The sequence below is a fragment of the Vidua chalybeata genome, chromosome 29 (genome assembly GCF_026979565.1).
Source record: "Vidua chalybeata isolate OUT-0048 chromosome 29, bVidCha1 merged haplotype, whole genome shotgun sequence".
In the NCBI taxonomy this organism is placed as follows: Eukaryota; Metazoa; Chordata; class Aves; order Passeriformes; family Viduidae; genus Vidua; species Vidua chalybeata.
Genome location: NC_071558.1, coordinates 3,000,342 through 3,017,704, shown reverse-complemented (window position 1 = coordinate 3,017,704; position 17,363 = coordinate 3,000,342). Strand labels below are relative to the sequence as shown.

The 17,363-nt window shown below is 66.8% G+C and overlaps 4 protein-coding genes across 7 annotated transcripts; 2 read left to right on the top strand and 2 right to left on the bottom strand.

Annotated features, from left to right (window-relative positions):
- Window positions 1–372: 372 nt before the first annotated feature.
- Window positions 373–8,368, bottom strand: TRIM46 (tripartite motif containing 46). Of its 2 annotated transcripts, none has more exons than XM_053966920.1 (10): window positions 8,243–8,368; window positions 6,246–6,501; window positions 5,274–5,617; window positions 4,644–4,787; window positions 4,427–4,522; window positions 4,050–4,303; window positions 3,836–3,957; window positions 1,514–1,813; window positions 1,129–1,426; window positions 373–1,016 (listed from the first exon to the last, which is right to left on the bottom strand). In XM_053966920.1, exons 1-10 carry the CDS (start codon window positions 8,303–8,305, stop codon window positions 641–643), a joined length of 2,253 nt encoding a protein of 750 aa, XP_053822895.1. In that variant the 5' UTR covers window positions 8,306–8,368; the 3' UTR covers window positions 373–640. The 2 variants fall into 2 exon arrangements, with proteins under 2 accessions (XP_053822895.1, XP_053822896.1); XM_053966921.1 differs by having other exon boundaries at window positions 6,246–6,496.
- Window positions 8,369–8,587: 219 nt separating this feature from the next.
- On the top strand, window positions 8,588–10,551 carry KRTCAP2 (keratinocyte associated protein 2). Of its 2 annotated transcripts, none has more exons than XM_053967061.1 (5): window positions 8,588–8,937; window positions 9,360–9,567; window positions 9,691–9,754; window positions 9,990–10,056; window positions 10,347–10,551. In XM_053967061.1, exons 1-5 carry the CDS (start codon window positions 8,603–8,605, stop codon window positions 10,465–10,467), a joined length of 795 nt encoding a protein of 264 aa, XP_053823036.1. In that variant the 5' UTR covers window positions 8,588–8,602; the 3' UTR covers window positions 10,468–10,551. The 2 variants fall into 2 exon arrangements, with proteins under 2 accessions (XP_053823036.1, XP_053823038.1); XM_053967063.1 differs by having other exon boundaries at window positions 8,852–8,937; window positions 9,413–9,567.
- Window positions 10,552–11,173: 622 nt separating this feature from the next.
- Window positions 11,174–11,746, top strand: DPM3 (dolichyl-phosphate mannosyltransferase subunit 3, regulatory). Its single transcript, XM_053967103.1, has 2 exons — window positions 11,174–11,253; window positions 11,437–11,746. Exon 2 carries the CDS (start codon window positions 11,443–11,445, stop codon window positions 11,728–11,730), a length of 288 nt encoding a protein of 95 aa, XP_053823078.1. The 5' UTR covers window positions 11,174–11,253; window positions 11,437–11,442; the 3' UTR covers window positions 11,731–11,746.
- Window positions 11,747–14,252: 2,506 nt separating this feature from the next.
- On the bottom strand, window positions 14,253–16,776 carry SLC50A1 (solute carrier family 50 member 1). Of its 2 annotated transcripts, XM_053967078.1 has the most exons (6): window positions 16,654–16,776; window positions 15,902–15,979; window positions 15,678–15,801; window positions 15,446–15,604; window positions 15,261–15,380; window positions 14,253–14,452 (listed from the first exon to the last, which is right to left on the bottom strand). In XM_053967078.1, exons 1-6 carry the CDS (start codon window positions 16,716–16,718, stop codon window positions 14,351–14,353), a joined length of 648 nt encoding a protein of 215 aa, XP_053823053.1. In that variant the 5' UTR covers window positions 16,719–16,776; the 3' UTR covers window positions 14,253–14,350. The 2 variants fall into 2 exon arrangements, with proteins under 2 accessions (XP_053823053.1, XP_053823054.1); XM_053967079.1 differs by lacking the exon at window positions 15,261–15,380.
- Between the last annotated feature and the right edge of the window lie 587 nt (window positions 16,777–17,363).

The following is a 17,363-nucleotide window of genomic DNA, read 5'->3' as shown; positions in this document are numbered from 1 at the left end:
CCATGGGTTGGGCACTGAGCGGTGTAACAGGAGCCGAGCGTGGCCCTCAGGCCACGTGCAGGGCTGGCCAGGCACGTTGCTCCCCAAGGACAGGGCAGAGCAGGCACGGAGGTGCCCAGCAGCCCACGGGAGGGACCCCACGCTGGCTGTGTCCAGGGGCTGTGCCTGGCTGCAGCCAGACGATCCACGTTGAAAATGAGCCATTTTACAAAACATCTTCACACCTTGTTCCAGCCCAGCCTCCCCCCCGCCCTCTCCCCCACCCCAGCTGCCTCCCCCACCCCAACCAGCACCCAGCCTCTCCCCTGCACTGTCACCCCACTGCCACCTTCCACCCCCCCTCCCTGCGCAGCCCCGTCCCCCTCCCTGACCCATCTCTAGGGCTGACCCTCTGCCAGCCCTGCCCACAGCCCCAGCCCAGAGCAGCCTGGGGCTGAGCTGGAGCTCGGGGCAGGCGGACAGGGTGAGGAGGGGACGGCAAAGCTGTCCCCGTCCCCCCCATCCCACAAAACAAACACCTGGCCTGTCCCCAGTGGCGGCAGGGCCGGGGCCGCCCCTGCTATGCTCTGCTCCCTGGCCACTCGTGTCCCCCTGGCGCTTGCAGGGTGCCCGGGGGCCATGTGGGGACCGCGGGCGTGGCTCAGTCCAGCTTGGCGAAGTTCCCGATGGTCACTTTCCTCTCCTGCTTGTTGGCCACCAGCTCCTGGAGGTGCAGGGCCCCCCCTCCGATGAAGCAGAAGGCGGGGCAGACGGGCCCCGAGCAGTCCACGCCGCACTCCCAGAGCTCGCGGAAGGACACGGCGTCGTAGAAGCTCACCTTGCCCTGCTCGTAGTCCAGGCAGATGCCAATGCGCGGGGGCAAGGGCACGGTGCAGCCGTTGGGGTCGCGGGACGTGAGGGCTGAGCCGTGCGACAGCAGGATCTTGCCCATGCCGATGGTCAGGAAGGCGTAGGGAGGAGGCGCCTCCACCGTTGTGTCCTCTGCCCCGCTGTCGTGGCCACTGTCGGGGTCGTACCTGCGGAGCGGGGACAGGTGAGTCCTCCCACGGGACAGGCTGGAGATCCCCCCACACCCCGCTGCCTGCTGGGGGAGGCGGGTAGGAACAAGCCCTGCACCCCCGAGCTCACCTGGGGCTCACCACGTCCTGCGGCACCTGGAACCACTCCTGCAGTTTGCTCTCCAGCCCCACGCCCACCTTGACCAGGTAGGAGCTGGGGTCCACGCAGCAGGCCCAGTAGCTCTTGCCCTGGGTGATGGCCACGTCGCCGATGACCAGGTCGATGGACAGGTGGCAGCTGGTCATCAGGCGCTCGGCGGCGAAGAGCATGGGGATGCCGGGGACGCTGCGCACCGCGCGCTGGTCCTTGCTGATGGCCAGCCGGTCCCGGTTGAAGCCCCAGCGGTTGTCCAGGAAGAAGTTGAGGACTGCGGGGCGCAGACAAGGAGGAGAAAGGTGAGCGGCGCAGCGCAGCGGGGCGCCCCGCGTTGATCCAAGCACCCATCCCCTCTCACCTGGGGCGGGCGGCGTGTGCAGGTAGATGTCCTCGCTGTAGTCGCCGAAGCCCGCCTTGTTGTAGCCCTTCACCCGGAGCACGTAGACGCTGTCGGTGTCCAGGTACTCGACGAGGGCGCAGGTGCCCCTCACCTCCTCCCGCCGCTGCCACAGCTTCAGCCCCTTGGCCTTGGCGTCGGTCTTGCGGAACTCCACGGTGTAGTGCCAGGCGGGCGGCGAGTGCTGCGGCAGCCGCCAGCACAGGAAGATCTGGTCGTAGGTGTAGGTGCGCTGCGTGTCGATGACGGGGGCCTCGGGCGCTGCGGGGAGAGGCGGCAGCGGGGCGTCAGGCAGCATCCCCCGCCCCGCGGGCAGGGAGGCGGCCGGACGCAGGGAGGGGGCATTCCGGGACTCCGGACGGACGGACGGACGGACGCACAACCAGCAGAGTCTAGAGGGGTCTGACTGCGGAGACCGTGTGTCGGCACCGGAGGAGAGCGAGAGTCAGGGAGACAGAGGAGCTGCTGCTGTGGGGCTCCAGGGACCAGACAGGCCGAGTGCAAGTCAGGAGGGAGGAGAGAGAGAGAGAGAGAGAGAGTGGAGGCAGCAGGAGAGGAGGAGGAGGAGGAGGAGATGGGGATGGAGGGTGGTAGAAGGTACTGGCAGGAACAGAGGCAGGGTGGGAAGGGGAGATGAAGGGTGGCAGGTGGAAGAGGGGTAAGGAAAGGATGGGAATGGGGCGAGGAAGAGAAAGGAAACAGGATGATGAGGGAGGTAGAAATGGGGCAAGGAGAGGGATGGAGATGGGGAGAGGAAGATGGAAATACATAGAGAAGGAGAATGGAAATGGGGCAGCAGTGGGGCAAGGACAGGGCGGGAATGGGATGCAGAAAGGGAAAGAAATGGGGTGAGCAGGACGGAATTGGGGTGAGGAGGCAGATGGGAATGGGGCAAGGGGGGAAAGAAATGGGATGAGGAGAAGGGTGGAAATAGAGTGAGGAAGAGGACAGAAACGGGGTGAAAGTGGGAGAGAAATGGGGTGCAGAGAACATAAATGGGGGAGGAATGTGGACATAAATGGGGTGAAGGGGGGACAAATATGGGGCAAGGAAGGGAATAGAAATGTGACAAGAGGGGGAAGAAAATGGAAAAAGGAGAGGGATGGAAATGGGGCAAGGAGAGGATGATAATGGAGTGAGAAATGGGATGGAAATGGGCTGAGACTGGGATGGAAATGGAAAGTGGGGGAATGGAAATGGGATGAGAAGAAAGTGGAAAAAGGGCAAGGATGGGGTTGAAATGGGGCAAGGCAGAGCGGAAATGGGATGAGGAGGGGGCAGAAAATTGGGTGATGAAAGGGACAGAATGAGGTGAGGATGTGGACAGAAGTGGGGTGAGAGCTGAACAGAAATGGAGTGAAGAAGAGGATGGAAACAGGGTGAGAGGGGACAGAAATGGGGCGAGGAAGAAAATGGAAACAGGGCAAGAGGGGATGGAAATGGGGTGAGAGAGGGCAGAAATGGGGCAAGGAAGGGGATGGAAATGGGGCAAGGAGTGGGACAGAAATGGGGCGAGAGGGGGATGGAAATGGGGTGAGAGGGGGCAGAAATGAGACAAGGAAGGGATGGAAATGGAGCAAGGAGTGGGACAGAAATCGGGCGAGAGGAGGATGGAAATGGGGCAAGGAAGGGGATGGAAATGGAGCAAAGAGTGGGACAGAAATGGGGCGAGAGCGGGATGGAAATGGGGTGAGAGGGGGATGGAAATGTGGCGAGAGGGGGTGGGAGGGCAGGAGGAGCAGCAGATGGAGGAGGCAGAGCCACCGGCTGGCAACGCCGGCGGGCAGGACGGGGATGGAGGATGGCGGCGGAGCGGGGCCAGGGATGGGAGCAGGATGGAGGGATGGGAAGAGAGAGCGGGGCGGCTCTGGGGCAGGGGTGTGACTTGCCTCAGTTACTTCGGTGACGCCTCGGCAGCGGCCGCAGCCTATAAACAAAGAGAGGTAGAAGCAGGTCTGAAACGTGTCGCCAGCGGCTCTGGCAGGGCCACGCGGCTCCTGCCCGGCGGGAAGCGCCTGCCCGGCAGCGGGGCAGCTCCGTACTCACCCTCCGGCACTGCTGCTGCCCTCACCTGGCACCACGGCCCTGCCTGCCTGCCCCTGGCCTGGACGCCCTGGCACAGGGCAGGGCAGGGGTATCTCTGGGGGCTGCTGGGGCGGGGGCTGTCCCTGACGGGGAGGGGGCACCGGCAGATCCGCGAGCGGCCGTGGCTGAGCCGCGGCTCCGAGGCGGGCACGGCCTCGGCACGGGGCACAGCCGGTGCCCGGGTCCCACTGCCTTTACCTCGGATGAAGGCCAGGTCAGTGAGCAGCTTCAGCTCCCTGCTGACATCCAGCTGGAAGTGGCTGAAGGAGGCGTTGGCCGCAGGACGGAAGCTCTGCAGCGAATCGGTGGCCCTGAGGATCCTGCAGCACAGCAGAGCGGGGATATCAGGGTGCCACCTCGGGCACCCGAGAGTCCCAACGCCCCCGGCAGCCCCGTGCCCACAGCCCAGTACCTGTTGTGCAGCTGCTTGGCAGCCTGGACAAAGCAGGGGTGGTCGGTCTCCTTCAGCACCTCCTGGGCATAGCCCACCATGCCCGAGTTCTCCAGCATGGCCTGGTGCTCCCGGATCTGGCCGTGCAGGCTGGCCAGCCGCTCCTGCTGGCACTCCTCGATGGCCTGCAGCAGCGTGGCCCGCTTCTCCTCCAGCATGGCACAGAGCCCCTGGATCAGCTGGGACACCTCTTCCTTGGCCTGTGAGCCGTTTACCTGCCGGGCACAGACATGGCGGGGTCAGCGTGCGGCACGTCCTGGGACCAGAGGGGACTGGGCTGGCTGTGCCACCCCTGCCTAGGGACAACTCAGGGACAGATGGGCACCCTCTGCCCTTACCTCCGTGTGCTTCACTGTCTCCTCCAGCTCAGCAATCTGGGTCTGCACCGTGTCCTGGCTGCTCAGGATGTAGGCGAGGCTCTTTGTCAGCTTCTCCTGCAGGAAGGCGATGAGACGTGGTGCCAGCAGCCCCCGCCCCACACCCCCCATCTGCACTGGGGCTCCGTGGTGCCCCCAGTTCCCCACAGAGCCCCAGCCTGGCCCCAGGAGCCCTTACCCTGAGGGCCTGGTAGGCGCTGAGCACCGGGGTGATCTTGTGGCTGGTGTGGGTGCGGCGCACGCGGCAGAGCTGGCACACCAGCCGCTGGCAGGTCTTGCAGTAGTGAGTCACCTCCTCCTTGTGCTCCGGGCACATCAGCCCCTGCGCGGGCACAGCGGGGCTCAGCGGGGCTCTGCGGCCCCCTCCATCCCCGCGGAGTCCCACCCCTGCACCCCGGATCTCAGAATCACAGGAAGGCTGGGGCTGGAAGGGCACCTTGAAGATCACCTTGTTCTAACCCGCCTGACATAAGCAGGGACACCCTCAAGCAGACCCCACTGCTCAGAGCCCCACCTCGGCCTTGAACACTTCCAGGGGTGTGGCATTCACAACTTCCATGGGCGACTTGTTGCAGCACCACACCACCCTCACTACGATAATTTTTTCCTAATATCTAACCTAAACTTACTCTCTTTCAGTCTGAACCCATTGCCCTGTCATTCCAGGCTCTTGTAAACAGTCCTGCCCCATCCTTTCAGAAGTTGCCTTCAGACACCAGAAGGCCACAATTTGGTGACCCCAGAGCTTCTCCTCTCCAGGCTGAACAATCCCAACTCTCTCAGCCTTAACCAGGGCAGGAGGACCCACCTTGGGGCGGAAGGTGAGGGTGGGGGGCGTGGGCTCATGCTGGGCTTTCTGCGTGCCCCAGGGGTGGTAGAGCTTGAAGCACTCGTTGCAGAAGCTGGACTTGCACTCCGTGCAGCCCTTGGTGGCCTCCAGCTGCGGGGGCTTGCAGAACTGGCACATGATGGCCGCGCTGATGTTGATGGTCTGCCGGTAGCGCTCCACCACCCGCTCCAGCGTCAGGTTGCGGAAGAGGCTGCCCAGGCCCCGCTCGCCCAGGTCCACGTCCCGCTGGCAGGCGGGGCACGGGAAGCTGACGGTCTGGGGGTGCACGGCACCCCGCTTGCGCCCCGGGTAGGTGCCAAAACCTGTGGGACAGAGGCAGGGATGGGGGTCAGCAGGGCACAGAGTCCCTCAGCCCTCCCGTGGGGGAGCCCAGGGTGCTGTCCCCATCCCCACCTCCATCCCTTCCTGCTGTTCCTGCTCCCAGTCCCTCCAGCCGTCTCTGTCCTCGTCCTCTCCAGCCATCCTCATCCTCTCTGTTGTTCCTATTCCCTCTGCCATCCCCTCCTATTCCTATTATTCCCACCCTGTTATTCCTATTCCCTCTGCCATCCCCTCCAGCCATCCACCTCCCCTCCATCCACCCCTGTTCCCTCCAGCCATCTCTGTCCTTGTCCACTCCATCCATCCCTGTCCCCTCCAGCCATCCCAATCCCCTCCAGCCATCTCTGTCCTCGTCCAGTCCAGCCACCCCATCCTCTCCATCCATCCCTGTCCCCATCTCCTCCACCTGTCCCAAACCCCTCCAGCCATATCTGTCCCCATTCCCTCTGGCTGTCCCAAACCCCTCCAGCCATCCTTGTCCCCATTCCTTCTGGCTGTCCCAAGCCCCTCAGCCATCCCTGTCCCTATCTGCTCTGGCTGTCCCAAACCCCTCCAGCCATCCCTGTCCCCTTGTGGCCCCGTCCCTCCTGCCAGCCCCTCCAGCCCCACCTGACTTGAGGAGGCGGTCCAGCCGGTCGGGTTTGGGGACAGCCCTGCGGCCCAGGCGGGGGCTGCGGGTGGAGGGGGTGGCTGCAGGCGAGGTGGGCTCGGAGGTGGGGTCGCAGTACAGGTGGCCGTGCTGCAGCAGCACCTCGCTGGCACACACGTGGCACACGTTGTGGGTACAGGGCAGTGCCAGCGGCTGCTTGTACATCTCCTTGCACACCGGGCACACCAGCTCCCGCTCCATGTTCTTCATGCTGGTCTGCGGAGAGAGCGGGAGCGTCACCCGCCAGGGACACGGCAGGGCCAGGACCAGGTGGGACCAGCACCAGGGCTGGGACCAGGATCAACATCAGGGCTGAGACCAGCACCAGGGCCGGGACCAGCACGAGGGCCGGGACTAGCACCAGGGCCAGGACCAGCACCCCAGGACCAGGATCAACATCAGGGCTGAGACCGGCACCAGGGCCAGGACCAGGTGGGACCAGCACCAGGGCCGGAACCAGCACCAGGGCTGAGATCAGCACCCAGGTCAGGATCAGCATGAGGGCCATGATCAGGACCAGGACCAGCACCAGGGCCAGGACGAGAATCAGGGCTGGGACCATCACTATGGCTGGGATCAGGGCCTGGGACCAGCACCAGGGCCAGGACCAGAATCAGGGCTGGGACCATCACTATGGCTGGGATCAGGGCCAGGACCAGCATCTGGGCCAGGACCAGCACCAGGGACAGGACCAGAATCAGGGCTGGGTTCAGCACCAGTATCACAGCTGGGACCAGCACCAGGGCCTGGAATTAACACCAGGGCCAGGATCAGCATCAGCACCAGGATCAGGACCAGTACTGGGACCCGGGCTGGGATGGGACCATCACCAGGGCAATGATGAGGCCTGGGACCAGCACCAGGGATGGGATGAGGACAAACACCAGTACCAGCAGCAGGATGAGGATCAGGGCTGCCACTGAGATGAGGAATGGAGCTGGGATCAGCAGCAGGGCCAAGATCAGAGTCAGCACTGGAACCACAGCCAGGACCAGGGCCAGTGTCAGGACCAGCACTGGGATAGGGGCGAGGACTGGGACCAGCATCATGGCCAGGATCAGGCCTGGGAGCAATCTGAGGAATGTCAGGGCCAGCACCAGGATGAAGCCCTGGGCTGGACTGGGGATGGGAACTGGGGCCACACCAGTGCCAGGACTGGGGCCAGCACTGGCACCAGGACCAGCATCAGAGCCAGGACCAGGCCTGGGAGCAGCAGCATGGTCAGAACCAGGATCAGCACTGGGATGGGGCTGGGGGCTGAGGCTGGGAGCACAGCAGGGTCAGGATCAGGCCTGGGAGCAGCACCAGAGCCAGGACCAGTATCAGGAGCAGGGATGGGGGGATGATGAGCACAAGGGACAGCATCAGAGCCAGGATCAGGCCTGGGAGCAGCAGCAGGGTCAGAATCAGGACCAGGACTGGGATCAGAACCCAGATGGGACCCAGGCCTGGTATGGGGATGGGATTGGGGCTGGGCCCAGAGCAGGACCAGGATCAGACCAGTATCAGGAATGGGGATGGAGGCCACCACTGGGATCAGCACCAGGCTGGGCCTGGGGCTGGGATGGGGATGGGACTGGGATGGGTGTGGGATTGGAACTGGGATGGAGAGGGAGATGGAGGCCAGGATGGAGATGGGGACTGGACCCACAGCAGGGCCCGGACTGGCCCCGCCACCGGGACCAGCGCCAGGACCGGGCTGGCCACCACGATCGGGGCCGGGATGGGGCCGCCCTCTCCGCACCCGGTGCTCCCGGCCCGGCCGCGGCTCGGTGTGGGGGGGGTCCCGATGACGGACGGCCCTCCCCGGGGTCGCTGCGGTGAGTCGGGGCGCGGGTCCGCTGCCCGCCCACCCCTCAAGGGCATCGCCCTGCCCGGTCCCCGCCGCGTTGCCACGGCGACCCGGTCCCGGAGGACCCCTGTCCGCCCCCCCCCCGCCGCCACCGCGGCCGCTCACGCTGATGCGGACGAGCGCGTCCATGATGGAGGTGAAGGTCTGCAGGTCCTCGCCCTCGGCCATGGCTCCGCTACCCGCGCCCGTGCCTGCGGCGGCGGCGGCAGCAGCGGCGGCCGCGATCGCCCCGGTGCGTTGCAGGGAGCGGCGGAGCCGGGGGGAGGGCGGGGGGCGGCGGCGCGCATGCTCGGCGGCGCCCGCCCCGCCGGCACCGGAGGGCGGTGGGGACACCGGAGGGGCGGCACCGGTGTTGGGGGGGCGGGGGGGGGTGGGGGCCGCCGCGGGGATGCTCTCGCCGCGCCCCCGGGCATCGCCCGACGAGCCACGCTCGGGGAGCGGCGCCGGGGGCGGGCTGTGGGTAGGATGAGCATGGCACCGGTACCGGCGGTGCTCCCGGGGGGGTCCCGGGGGGGTCCCGGGGGGGTCCCGGGGGGGGTCCCGGGGCCGGCGGTGGGTGCGGGGGTCCCGTCCCCGCGCTGTTCCCGTCCCCGCCGCCAGAGGGCGCTCCGGGACGGCGCGGACTTGCAGTGCCACTCCCGGCCGCCGGAGGGCGCGCGCTGGGAGGGGCGGGGCCTCCCGCGCACGCGCAGTGGCGCGGGCCGGCGCTGCCGCCGTGTCCCCGCTGCGCGCCGGGCGCAGTGCGCGTGCGCGGAACGGCGGCACCGGGAGCGCACCGGGACGAGCCGGGGGCACCATGGGTAAAGGGGGGGGGGGGCACGGGGGGTAACGGGGAACCGGGGGGGGGGACTGGGGGGCACGGAGACACGGGTGGTGATGGGAATGCTGGGGGCACGAGGGGTAAGGGGGGCGTAACGGGGCGTGGGGGGGGGGTAACCGAGGCGGGAGGAGTACCGGGGATAGCGGGGGTAACGGGAAAGGGGCGGGAACGGGCGGTACCGGGGCAGCGGGGGTGACGGGGCAGGGGGCAGTGGGGGGCAATGGGGAGAGGGAATGGAGGTGTGACGGGGCAGGAGGGGGCACGGGGATAACGGGGTTAACGGGAGCGGGGGTTAACGGGGCGGGGGGCAACGGGGAGAGGGATTGGAGGGTACTGGGGGCACGGGGATAACGGGAGCGGGGGGGAGCTGGGCACGGCACGGCCCTGTGGCTGCAGGCTGAGCCCGGTGCCGGTGCCGGTGCCGGTGCCGGTGCCGAGTCGGTCCCGGGGCGCAGCCGTAGGCACGGGCACGTCGCTGGCGCTGTCGTCGCTGCTGTCGCTGCTGCTGTTCGCCGGGATGCAGATGTACAGCCGGCAGCTGGCCTCCACCGAGTGGCTCACCATCCAGGGCGGGCTGCTGGGCTCGGCGCTCTTCGTCTGCTCCCTCACGGCATCCCCACGGGCGCCGGTGGCCACTGGGGCCAGCGGGCTGGGAGCGGGGCTGGAGCAGGGAGGGTGGGGAGTGGGAGCGGGACAGCGGGATCCCGTTCTGTCCCTTAACCCCACAAACCAGGCCTTCAACAACCTGGAGAACCTCGTCTTCGGGAAGGGCTTCCAGGCCAAGATATTCCCCGAGAGTAAGTGCTGCGGGAGCCCAGGAGGGGAGCGGGCCCACAGCGCTGTGCAAAGGGCTCTGGAGGGGCTGGGGGTGCTCCAGCAGTGCCACCGGAGGGTCCCAGCCCTGCCCTGGACCGGTGGCAGCTCCCCTGGAGCTTTTCCTGGGCCTGGGGGGGGAATTTTGCCGCTGCAGCCGCGGCCCCCCCATCACCCGGGGCAGCCCCGCAGCATCGTGTGCCTCCTGCTTCTCCGCAGTCCTCACCTGCCTCTTGCTGGCCCTGTTCGCCTCTGGCCTCATCCACCGGGTCTGTGTGACCACCTGGTACGTGCAGAGCCGCCCGTGGCGTGGGGAGCGAGCAAGGGGACCCCGAGGGGGTCACGGGTGACACCGGGAGCGGGGCAGGAGGCTGGGCAGGGCCAGGAGTGCCAGGGAGCCTCAGGGGGGAGCGGCAGCACAGTGGGATCCCAGGGAGGGCAGGGGAGTGGGATCCAGGGGGAAAGTGTTGGTTTAGGAAGGGCAGGGGAGTGGGACCCAGGGACAAGGTGTTGGGGTGAGCCTGGCACGTTCCTGCCCCCAGCAGCTGAGCAGCCCCCTCCCTTCTGCCCTCGCAGCCTCATCTTCTCCATGGTGGGTCTCTACTACATCAACAAGATCTCCTCCACTCTCTACCAGTCCACAGCGCCCGTCGCTCCTCCTGCCAAGGCCGTTGGCAAGGGCAGGAAGAGGAATTGATGTGCTGCTGCCCCTTCCTGGGGCAGCCCCCTCCCCGTGGCCGATCCGGGACTCCCCCCTGCCCAATAAAGCCATTTCTTTGTAGCTGCTTGTCCCCTGTGCCAGCTGCCAGCCCGGTTCCCGGCCCTGCTGGAAGTGGCCCTGGAGCCTGGGGTAGCTTCTGGGTTGCCCAGGGGAGGTGGGGGTGGCCAAGGTGGGGCGGGGGGAGATGTGCTGCTTGGCATCTTGTCTGCCCAGACCTGCAAAGCTGGGAAGATCCCAGTGGAGCCAGGACTGGAGCAGAGTCTGGAGCGGGCAGGGGGCTGTGGGGGTCCCGGCGGCTCAGGGCTCCGGCCCCAGCTGCCCCCAGGCTGGTGGCTTTGGCAGGGCATCACAGACCCGTGTGTGCCCTCCGCAGGACACCGGCGGGGGGGGGGGGGGGGCTGCCCGGTGGGGGGCGGGGGGGTGGGAACGGCGCGGTTCCCGCAGCCGTGGGAGGGCGGGCGGGACTCGCTCCCACGCCGGGTCCCTGGCACCCCTCCGGCCGGACGTGGAGGAAACCAGATGCTTCCTGCGGCCGCGGCGGCGGCCGACAAAGCCCGGCGCTTCCTGCGGCACCGGGAGCGGGGCCGGGCTCCCGGCGGGCTCCCGGTGCTGCCGCGCCCCGCCAGCAGGGGGCGCGCGCTGGGCGCCGCTCCGCGGAACTACAATTCCCGGCAGCCTTCGCGCGCGGCGCCGCTGTTACGTCATCGCGGCGCCGGGCAGAGAGCGGCACCGGGACCGGCACCGGGACCGGGACCGAGCCAGGTGGGGGTGGGGGTGGGCCCGGGTCTTTGGGCAGGGCTCGGTCCGGCGGGTGGAGGCCCAGGGGGAACTGGGGCCGCTCTCCCGGGGGGAGACAGGGCCCGGCGCGGGGCTCTCCGCCTCTCCCGGCTTCCCTCCGTGCCCTGTTCCTCTCACGGGTGTCCCGCTCTCCGTCTCTCCCCTCAGGCCGCCATGACCAAGCTGGCCCAGTGGCTCTGCGGACTCGCCCTGCTGGGCTCGGCCTGGGCCGCGCTGGCTCTGGCCCCGCCGGGGCTGCAGCCGCCGGCCCCGCTCCGCCAGGCGCTGCTGCCGCTGCCCGTCTACCTGCTCGTGGCCTTCGGCTGCTACTCCCTGGCCACCGTGGGCTACCGCCTGGCCACCTTCAACGACTGCGAGGAGGCGGCGGCCGAGCTGCAGGAGCACATCAGGGCGGCGCGGGCCGACCTGCGGCGGCGGGGGCTGCGCCTCGGACCCCAATAAAAGCCCCGGGACGGTGCTGGCCGTGCTCTTGTGTGCCCCCGGGACACGGCGGGGGGCTCCGGGGGCTGCGAGCCTCGGCGGCTGCTGGGAGCCACCCGCAGGAATCACTTGGTCCTGCCGGGGGAGGGTTTGGGGGTTCTCCATGCGGGTCACGGGAAGCCCCCCGCGAGCCGGTGCTGCCCTGCTTGTCCCTCGCTGAGCTGCCGGGAATTTGGCTCTGAAGTGGGATGCGGGACTGGCCCAGACACAGTCCTGGCTGCAGGTGGGAGCGGCAGGAGCCTCGTCCCGTCCCGCTCGCGGGGCTCCCGGCAAGGCGCAGAGGGACTGGTAGGGTGGGGCGGGCGACACAGCCTTTAAATTTCGGCCTGGTGTCCCCCAAACCTCCCCCGGCAGCTCGAGGGGAGCTCCCCCGACTCCTCCGCCCACCCACGGCACCACACTGGGCTTCACTGGGAAGAGGGAGGGGAGGGGGGCTCTGCCTGGGGAGGGGCCCGCTCCTGGGGACCCCCCGTTTCTGCTCTCTGAGCCCGTGTGCAGGAACCTGCTGCCCTGGCAGCCACCGGCTCCTCCAGCCAAAGGGCTTCGGCATTTTAATTAGCAGCTGTGCATCCTCTGCAGAAAGGAGCAGTTGGGAGCGGGAGGGACGACTCGGGTTAATTAGCAGGAGCAGCTAATTAGCTGTTTCCTGAGCAGCAAAGGCTGGTGGGAGCAGAGAGGGAAGCTGCCAGCACTCGCTGGCACACGCTGGTTGTGGGGTGACATTGCCCTGGATTTGGCCACCTGGGGCCTTGGCGGGGTCAGGACCACAGCATGAGGACAGCAGTGCTCTGGGGGCTACTGGCAGCCTTCTGTGGGCTACTCAGGGTCATCAGGGGGCTACTCACAGCCAGCTAAGGGCTCCTCGTGATCGTTCAAAGGGGCTACGTGTATCTATCCAGTGGCTACTTGTGGTCATGCAGGGGCTGCTCGTGACCCTGCGGGCTACTCATGAAAATCCTGCCCCATCCCGGGCTACTCGTGGCCCTCAGGGGCTACTGACAGCCAGCCAGGGAGCTCTTTGTGGCCATCCAGGGGCTACTGACAGCCAGCCAGCAAGCTCCTTGTGGCCATCCAGGGGCTACACATGGCCATCCAGGGGCTACTGACAGTCCTCTGTGAGCTACTCAGGACCGCCAGGGGCTACTTGTGGCCACCTAGGGGCTACTCACAGCCATCTGTGAGCTACCCGTGACCCTGCGCAGGCTCCTCGTGGCAATCCAGAGCCTCTACTCATGGCCTTCAAGGGGCTGCCTATGGTCATCCATGGGGCTACTCAGGGCCATCCAGGGCCTCCAGTCGTGGCCATCAGGAGCTGCTCCCAGCCCGTGTGGCAGCTCCTCCCTGCGTGGAAGGATCCGGGAGCTGCCTCCGGCCTGGCACGAGGGGCCACGTCACAGCCGCTGCCGGCACGGGCCAGCCGGAGCGACCGGTTGGCAGCCGAGGTGTGGCCGTGGAGAAAGCTGCCCTTTCCCGAGGCTGTGGGGCCAGGCTGGGAGCTTTTTCCCGAGGCTGGGGGGCTCCTCCCTGCTGGGCCGAGTGCCGGGAGCAGGCACGGGGAGCCCCGGCTCCACAGGGGCAAGACAGAGCACGCCGGGAGCTCGTCCTCCTTCCCTTGGCACCGCGCTCAGCTCTGTCCCTTTATGTGGATTTTTCCAGGCTGTGTGTGAGGCGTGCACAGGCAGCAGAGGCACAGCTCCTGCCAGCATCCTTCATCCCAACGGTGCCATCTGGCTGGAGTGTGGGATGAGGCTCCTCGGTCCTGGGGGGGGGGTCCTGCATGGGGTGGGGGTCTCTTTCTGCAAGGCTCCCGGGTCTGCTGTGTGATTTGGTCCCTCCACTGAGGCACTGGCTCCTTATCTTCATTCCAGATCGCTGTTAATTGGTTAATTGACAGAGCATCGATGCTTGATCCAGGCCCGCTCGATCCACGGGGGTTTAGCAAGGATTCCCATCGATTCCCAGGCCCTGCCACGTCAATTCCACAGACTTTTACCCCCACACTGTGATGGGAGGGTCCCTCAGGGGGCTCAGAGCAGTGCTGGCTTCCCTGGGGTCCCCTCGTGGCCCCAACACCAGGGCTGATGCCTGCCGAGGGTTTGCCAGAGCCCAGGGTGTGCCAGAATGAGCCCTCCCCACAAGTAGCCCCTATATGGCCATAAGCAGCCCCCTGGTTGGCCACAAGGAGCTCCCAAAGCAGCTGCAGGGCCAAGAGCTGCACCCTCCCCTGCAGCAGGAGGGAGGTACAAGAAGCAGGCACTGGGAAGTCTCTGATTTATTAAAAGGCACTTGAATCCATACAAAAGTGACACCTGGACCCCTGGAAGCCACTCAAAAGCCCTGCCCTTCAAAATCCTGGTGCCAGGCAGGGCCACGGGCATGGAAAACTATCCTCCCACCCTGGGGTTTGGGGGGCTAACGGCACCCCAAAGGATTCGCTGAGAGCTCCAGGGCCTTGGCTGAAGGATGCAGGGCTGGAGGCAGGAGGTCCTTCCCGATGTCCCACTGGGAGTAGCCGAGGTGGCACTCGGGGCCCAGCGGTGGGGCCAGCCCAGGCCAGAGCTGGGGTGCTCCTGGGGACCCCTCAGGCAGGCAGGGGGCTGTAGGGCTTGCCCTGCTCTGGCCGGTACCGCTGGAAGAGCCAGAACCGCACGAGGCTGGTGAGGATCCCTGGCACGTTGGGGACCTGCGGGAGGACACGGGGGGACAGTGGATGTACCCCTCCCCCCTGCGGTGCCGGGGGAGGTTTATTGGCCCCATCCCAGCCAATTAATTAAAATCAATAGTCATCACGCTGAGCCTTGTCACCCTTGGCTGGGTGACACAGGCGGTGCTGAACGGGGCCGGCGCCGAGCCAAGTGCTCAGCTGAGCCACGAGAGGGGAATGGGGTGGGATGGGATGGGATAGAGTGGAATGGGATGGAAGTGGGGTGGGGATGGGATAGGGAAGGATAGGATAGGCTGGGATGGGATAGAGTGGAATGGGATGGGATAGAGTGGAATGGGATGGCAGTGGGGATGGGGATGGCGTGGGGAAGGATAGGATAGGCTGGGATGGGATGGGATAGAGTGGAATGGGATGGGATAGGGAACGATAGGATAGGCTGGGATGGGATGGCAATGGGGTGGGGATGAGGAAGGATAGGATGGGATAGGGATGGAATTGGGATGGGATAGAGTGGAATGGGATGGCGGTGGGGATGGCGTGGGGAAGGATAGGATAGGCTGGGATGGGATAAGATGGGATGGGATGGCAACGGGGTAAGGATGGGATAGGGGTGGAATGGGGATGGAGTGGGGTGAGATGGGAATGGGATGGGGTGAGACGGGGCAGGAGAGGGACAGAACAGGATGGGATGGGATGGAGAAGGGTGGGAGGGGATGGGACTGGGATGCAATGGAGTTGGATGGTTTGGGATATGGTGGATATGATGAGATGGGATAGAGTGGGATGGGATGGCACCACCCCTTGGCATTCCACCACCCCAACCCACTGTGATGTAGGGATCATGGAGCTGCAGGCCATAGAGCGTCCAGCTGCTGGAGGCCACAAGGGTGGTGACGGTCAGGGGAAAGGACAGGCACCGCGTCGACTTGCTCCGGACAACCTTGGCCTGCAGGAGCAAACGTCAGGCAGGGCCCAGGCTGGCAAGCCCCAGCTCTGCCAAGCCCCACACACCAGGTCAGCCAGCGGAGAGAGGTACATGCTGATGGTGAAGACGCTGCAGAAGAGCCCCAGGTGCGCCAGGCGCGTCCCCGTGTCAACCAGGATGGTGAAGTAGCCGTAGCCAGTGACCACCACAGCCAGGAGCAGCAGGACCTGAAGCAGCACGGGGCGCTGGGAGGGACAGCAGGGGGACGTCAGGGTGAGGGTCCCCCATCCTCCCCATCGCCCCAGGCCCCTGCCCCACCTTGGCAGGGCTGTAGTAGAGATACACCAGGATGTAGAGGGTCTGCAGGGCTGCCCCGATGGCGTTGACGGTGATCACTGTCCCGTCCCCCTTCAGGCAGCCGTAGCCCAACCAGCTCAGGTTGCTGCAGGGATATGGCACAGGCACTTGGCTGCAGCCTGGGGGATCCTCCCTGCCCCTCAAATGTGTATGACCCTCCTCCCCAGGACCCGACCCTGCTGTACTTGGCATCAGTGGTGAGGAAGGGCAGGAACTGGATGTTCTCCACACTTTTGGTCGCCAGCATCTGGCGCAGGTCAGACCTGGGGAGGGCAGCGGCCTCCTGGGTGCCTGGCAGTGCTGGGGTGGGGGGGCTCCAGTCTCTGCAGCCAGCAGGCACTGCACCCCCCCCGCTCTCCTCCCCCTGCACCCCCCAAACGGGACTCAGCACCACCCCCAATCCCTCTGCAGCAGCCATCCATGGCCCACTGCACCCCCAAACTGGCCCCGGTGCCCTCCCCATTACACCCCCCGATGGCTCCCACTGCACCCCCAAACTGGCCCCGGTGCCCTCCCCATTACACCCCCCGATGGCTCCCACTGCACCCCCAAACTGGCCCCCATTACACCCCCCTACTGCCCTCTCCACTGCACCCCAAACTGGCCCTAACACCTTCCCTATTTTACCCCCAAGTGTCCCTTCACGGCCTCCACTGCAGCCCCCAAAATGCCTCAGGTGCCTTCACTATTGCACCCCTAACCCTCCCGCCAGGCCCCCACACTGCACCCCAAAACCAGCCCTGGCGTCCTGATCGCACCCTCATCCCCCATGGGCCCCGCTGCAACCACAAATCCCCCTCCCCAAGGCCCCCACTGCACCCCAAAACCAGCCCTGGGGTCCTCCCAACGCCCCCCGGCCCTCGCTGCACCCCCGAGCTGGCCCCGGTGCGTTCCGCATCGCCCCCGCCCCCGCCCGGGGCCGCCGCCGATCGCTCACAGGCCGGTGGCGAACATGGCGAGGGTGGCGGCCAGGCAGACGCCGGCGAGCACCGGCAGGACCATGCCGGACACCGGGCAGCGGCGGCGGCGGCGCGGCGGGGCCGGGGCTGCCCGCGGCGGAGCGGGGCGGGGCGGGACGCACTACCGGGGAGGGGCGGCGGGGATCCGGCTCCGGGCGGGGGGAGCAGCGCCGGCTGCACCACCGTGACCGCCTCGCGGGCACCCGGGCGGCACCGGAGAGGGCACCGGGGCCGGTTTGGGGGGGCGGGGGGAGTGCGGTGAGGAAGGGGGGGGGAGCACCCCCAAGGTGTCGTGGATTGGGCGCCCCACTTCAGGTTTGGGGGGTCCCTGGGCAGCCCCAGGGTGAAGCCCATGGTCCAGATTGCCCAGCCCGGGGGTCACACAGCCCTGTGACCCCAGCTCCCCCCTCCCCGGCAGGAGTCACACATCCCTGTGACAACAATTCCCCAGGATCCTGGGACCCTCACTTCCCTGTGACCCCACTGTGCCAGGCTGCCCCCACACATCCTGGGGGGGTCGCTCATCCCTGTGACCCCCTCTCCGCGACCCTCCATCTCTAGGGTGCCCCACATTCGGGTGTCACGCATCCCTGTGCCCCCCGATCTCACCTCTCCAGGACCCTCGCTCCCTGCGGGTCCCAGGGGCCTCAGATCCCTGTGATCCCAGCCCCCTGCACCCACAGCGGCT

What these genes read in the sequence shown, in the direction of transcription:
- TRIM46 (XM_053966920.1), bottom strand. Translation starts at nt 8,305, where the DNA reads ATGGCCGAGGGCGAGGACCTGCAGACCTTCACCTCCATCATGGACGCG. An exon ending in GCCAAGCAGCTGCACAACAG is followed by an intron (nt 3,958 to 4,049) that starts GTACTGGGCTGT and finishes GCTGTGCTGCAG; the next exon opens with GATCCTCAGGGCCACCGATT. An exon ending in CAGGACGTGGTGAGCCCCAG is followed by an intron (nt 1,017 to 1,128) that starts GTGAGCTCGGGG and finishes CCCGCTCCGCAG; the next exon opens with GTACGACCCCGACAGTGGCC.
- KRTCAP2 (XM_053967061.1), top strand. Translation starts at nt 8,603, where the DNA reads ATGAGCATGGCACCGGTACCGGCGGTGCTCCCGGGGGGGTCCCGGGGG. An exon ending in TCTTCGTCTGCTCCCTCACG is followed by an intron (nt 9,568 to 9,690) that starts GCATCCCCACGG and finishes CCCACAAACCAG; the next exon opens with GCCTTCAACAACCTGGAGAA. An exon ending in CGGGTCTGTGTGACCACCTG is followed by an intron (nt 10,057 to 10,346) that starts GTACGTGCAGAG and finishes CTGCCCTCGCAG; the next exon opens with CCTCATCTTCTCCATGGTGG.
- DPM3 (XM_053967103.1), top strand. Translation starts at nt 11,443, where the DNA reads ATGACCAAGCTGGCCCAGTGGCTCTGCGGACTCGCCCTGCTGGGCTCG.
- SLC50A1 (XM_053967078.1), bottom strand. Translation starts at nt 16,718, where the DNA reads ATGGTCCTGCCGGTGCTCGCCGGCGTCTGCCTGGCCGCCACCCTCGCC. An exon ending in GCCATGTTCGCCACCGGCCT is followed by an intron (nt 15,980 to 16,653) that starts GTGAGCGATCGG and finishes TGCCCTCCCCAG; the next exon opens with GTCTGACCTGCGCCAGATGC. An exon ending in TCTACTACAGCCCTGCCAAG is followed by an intron (nt 15,605 to 15,677) that starts GTGGGGCAGGGG and finishes TGTCCCTCCCAG; the next exon opens with CGCCCCGTGCTGCTTCAGGT.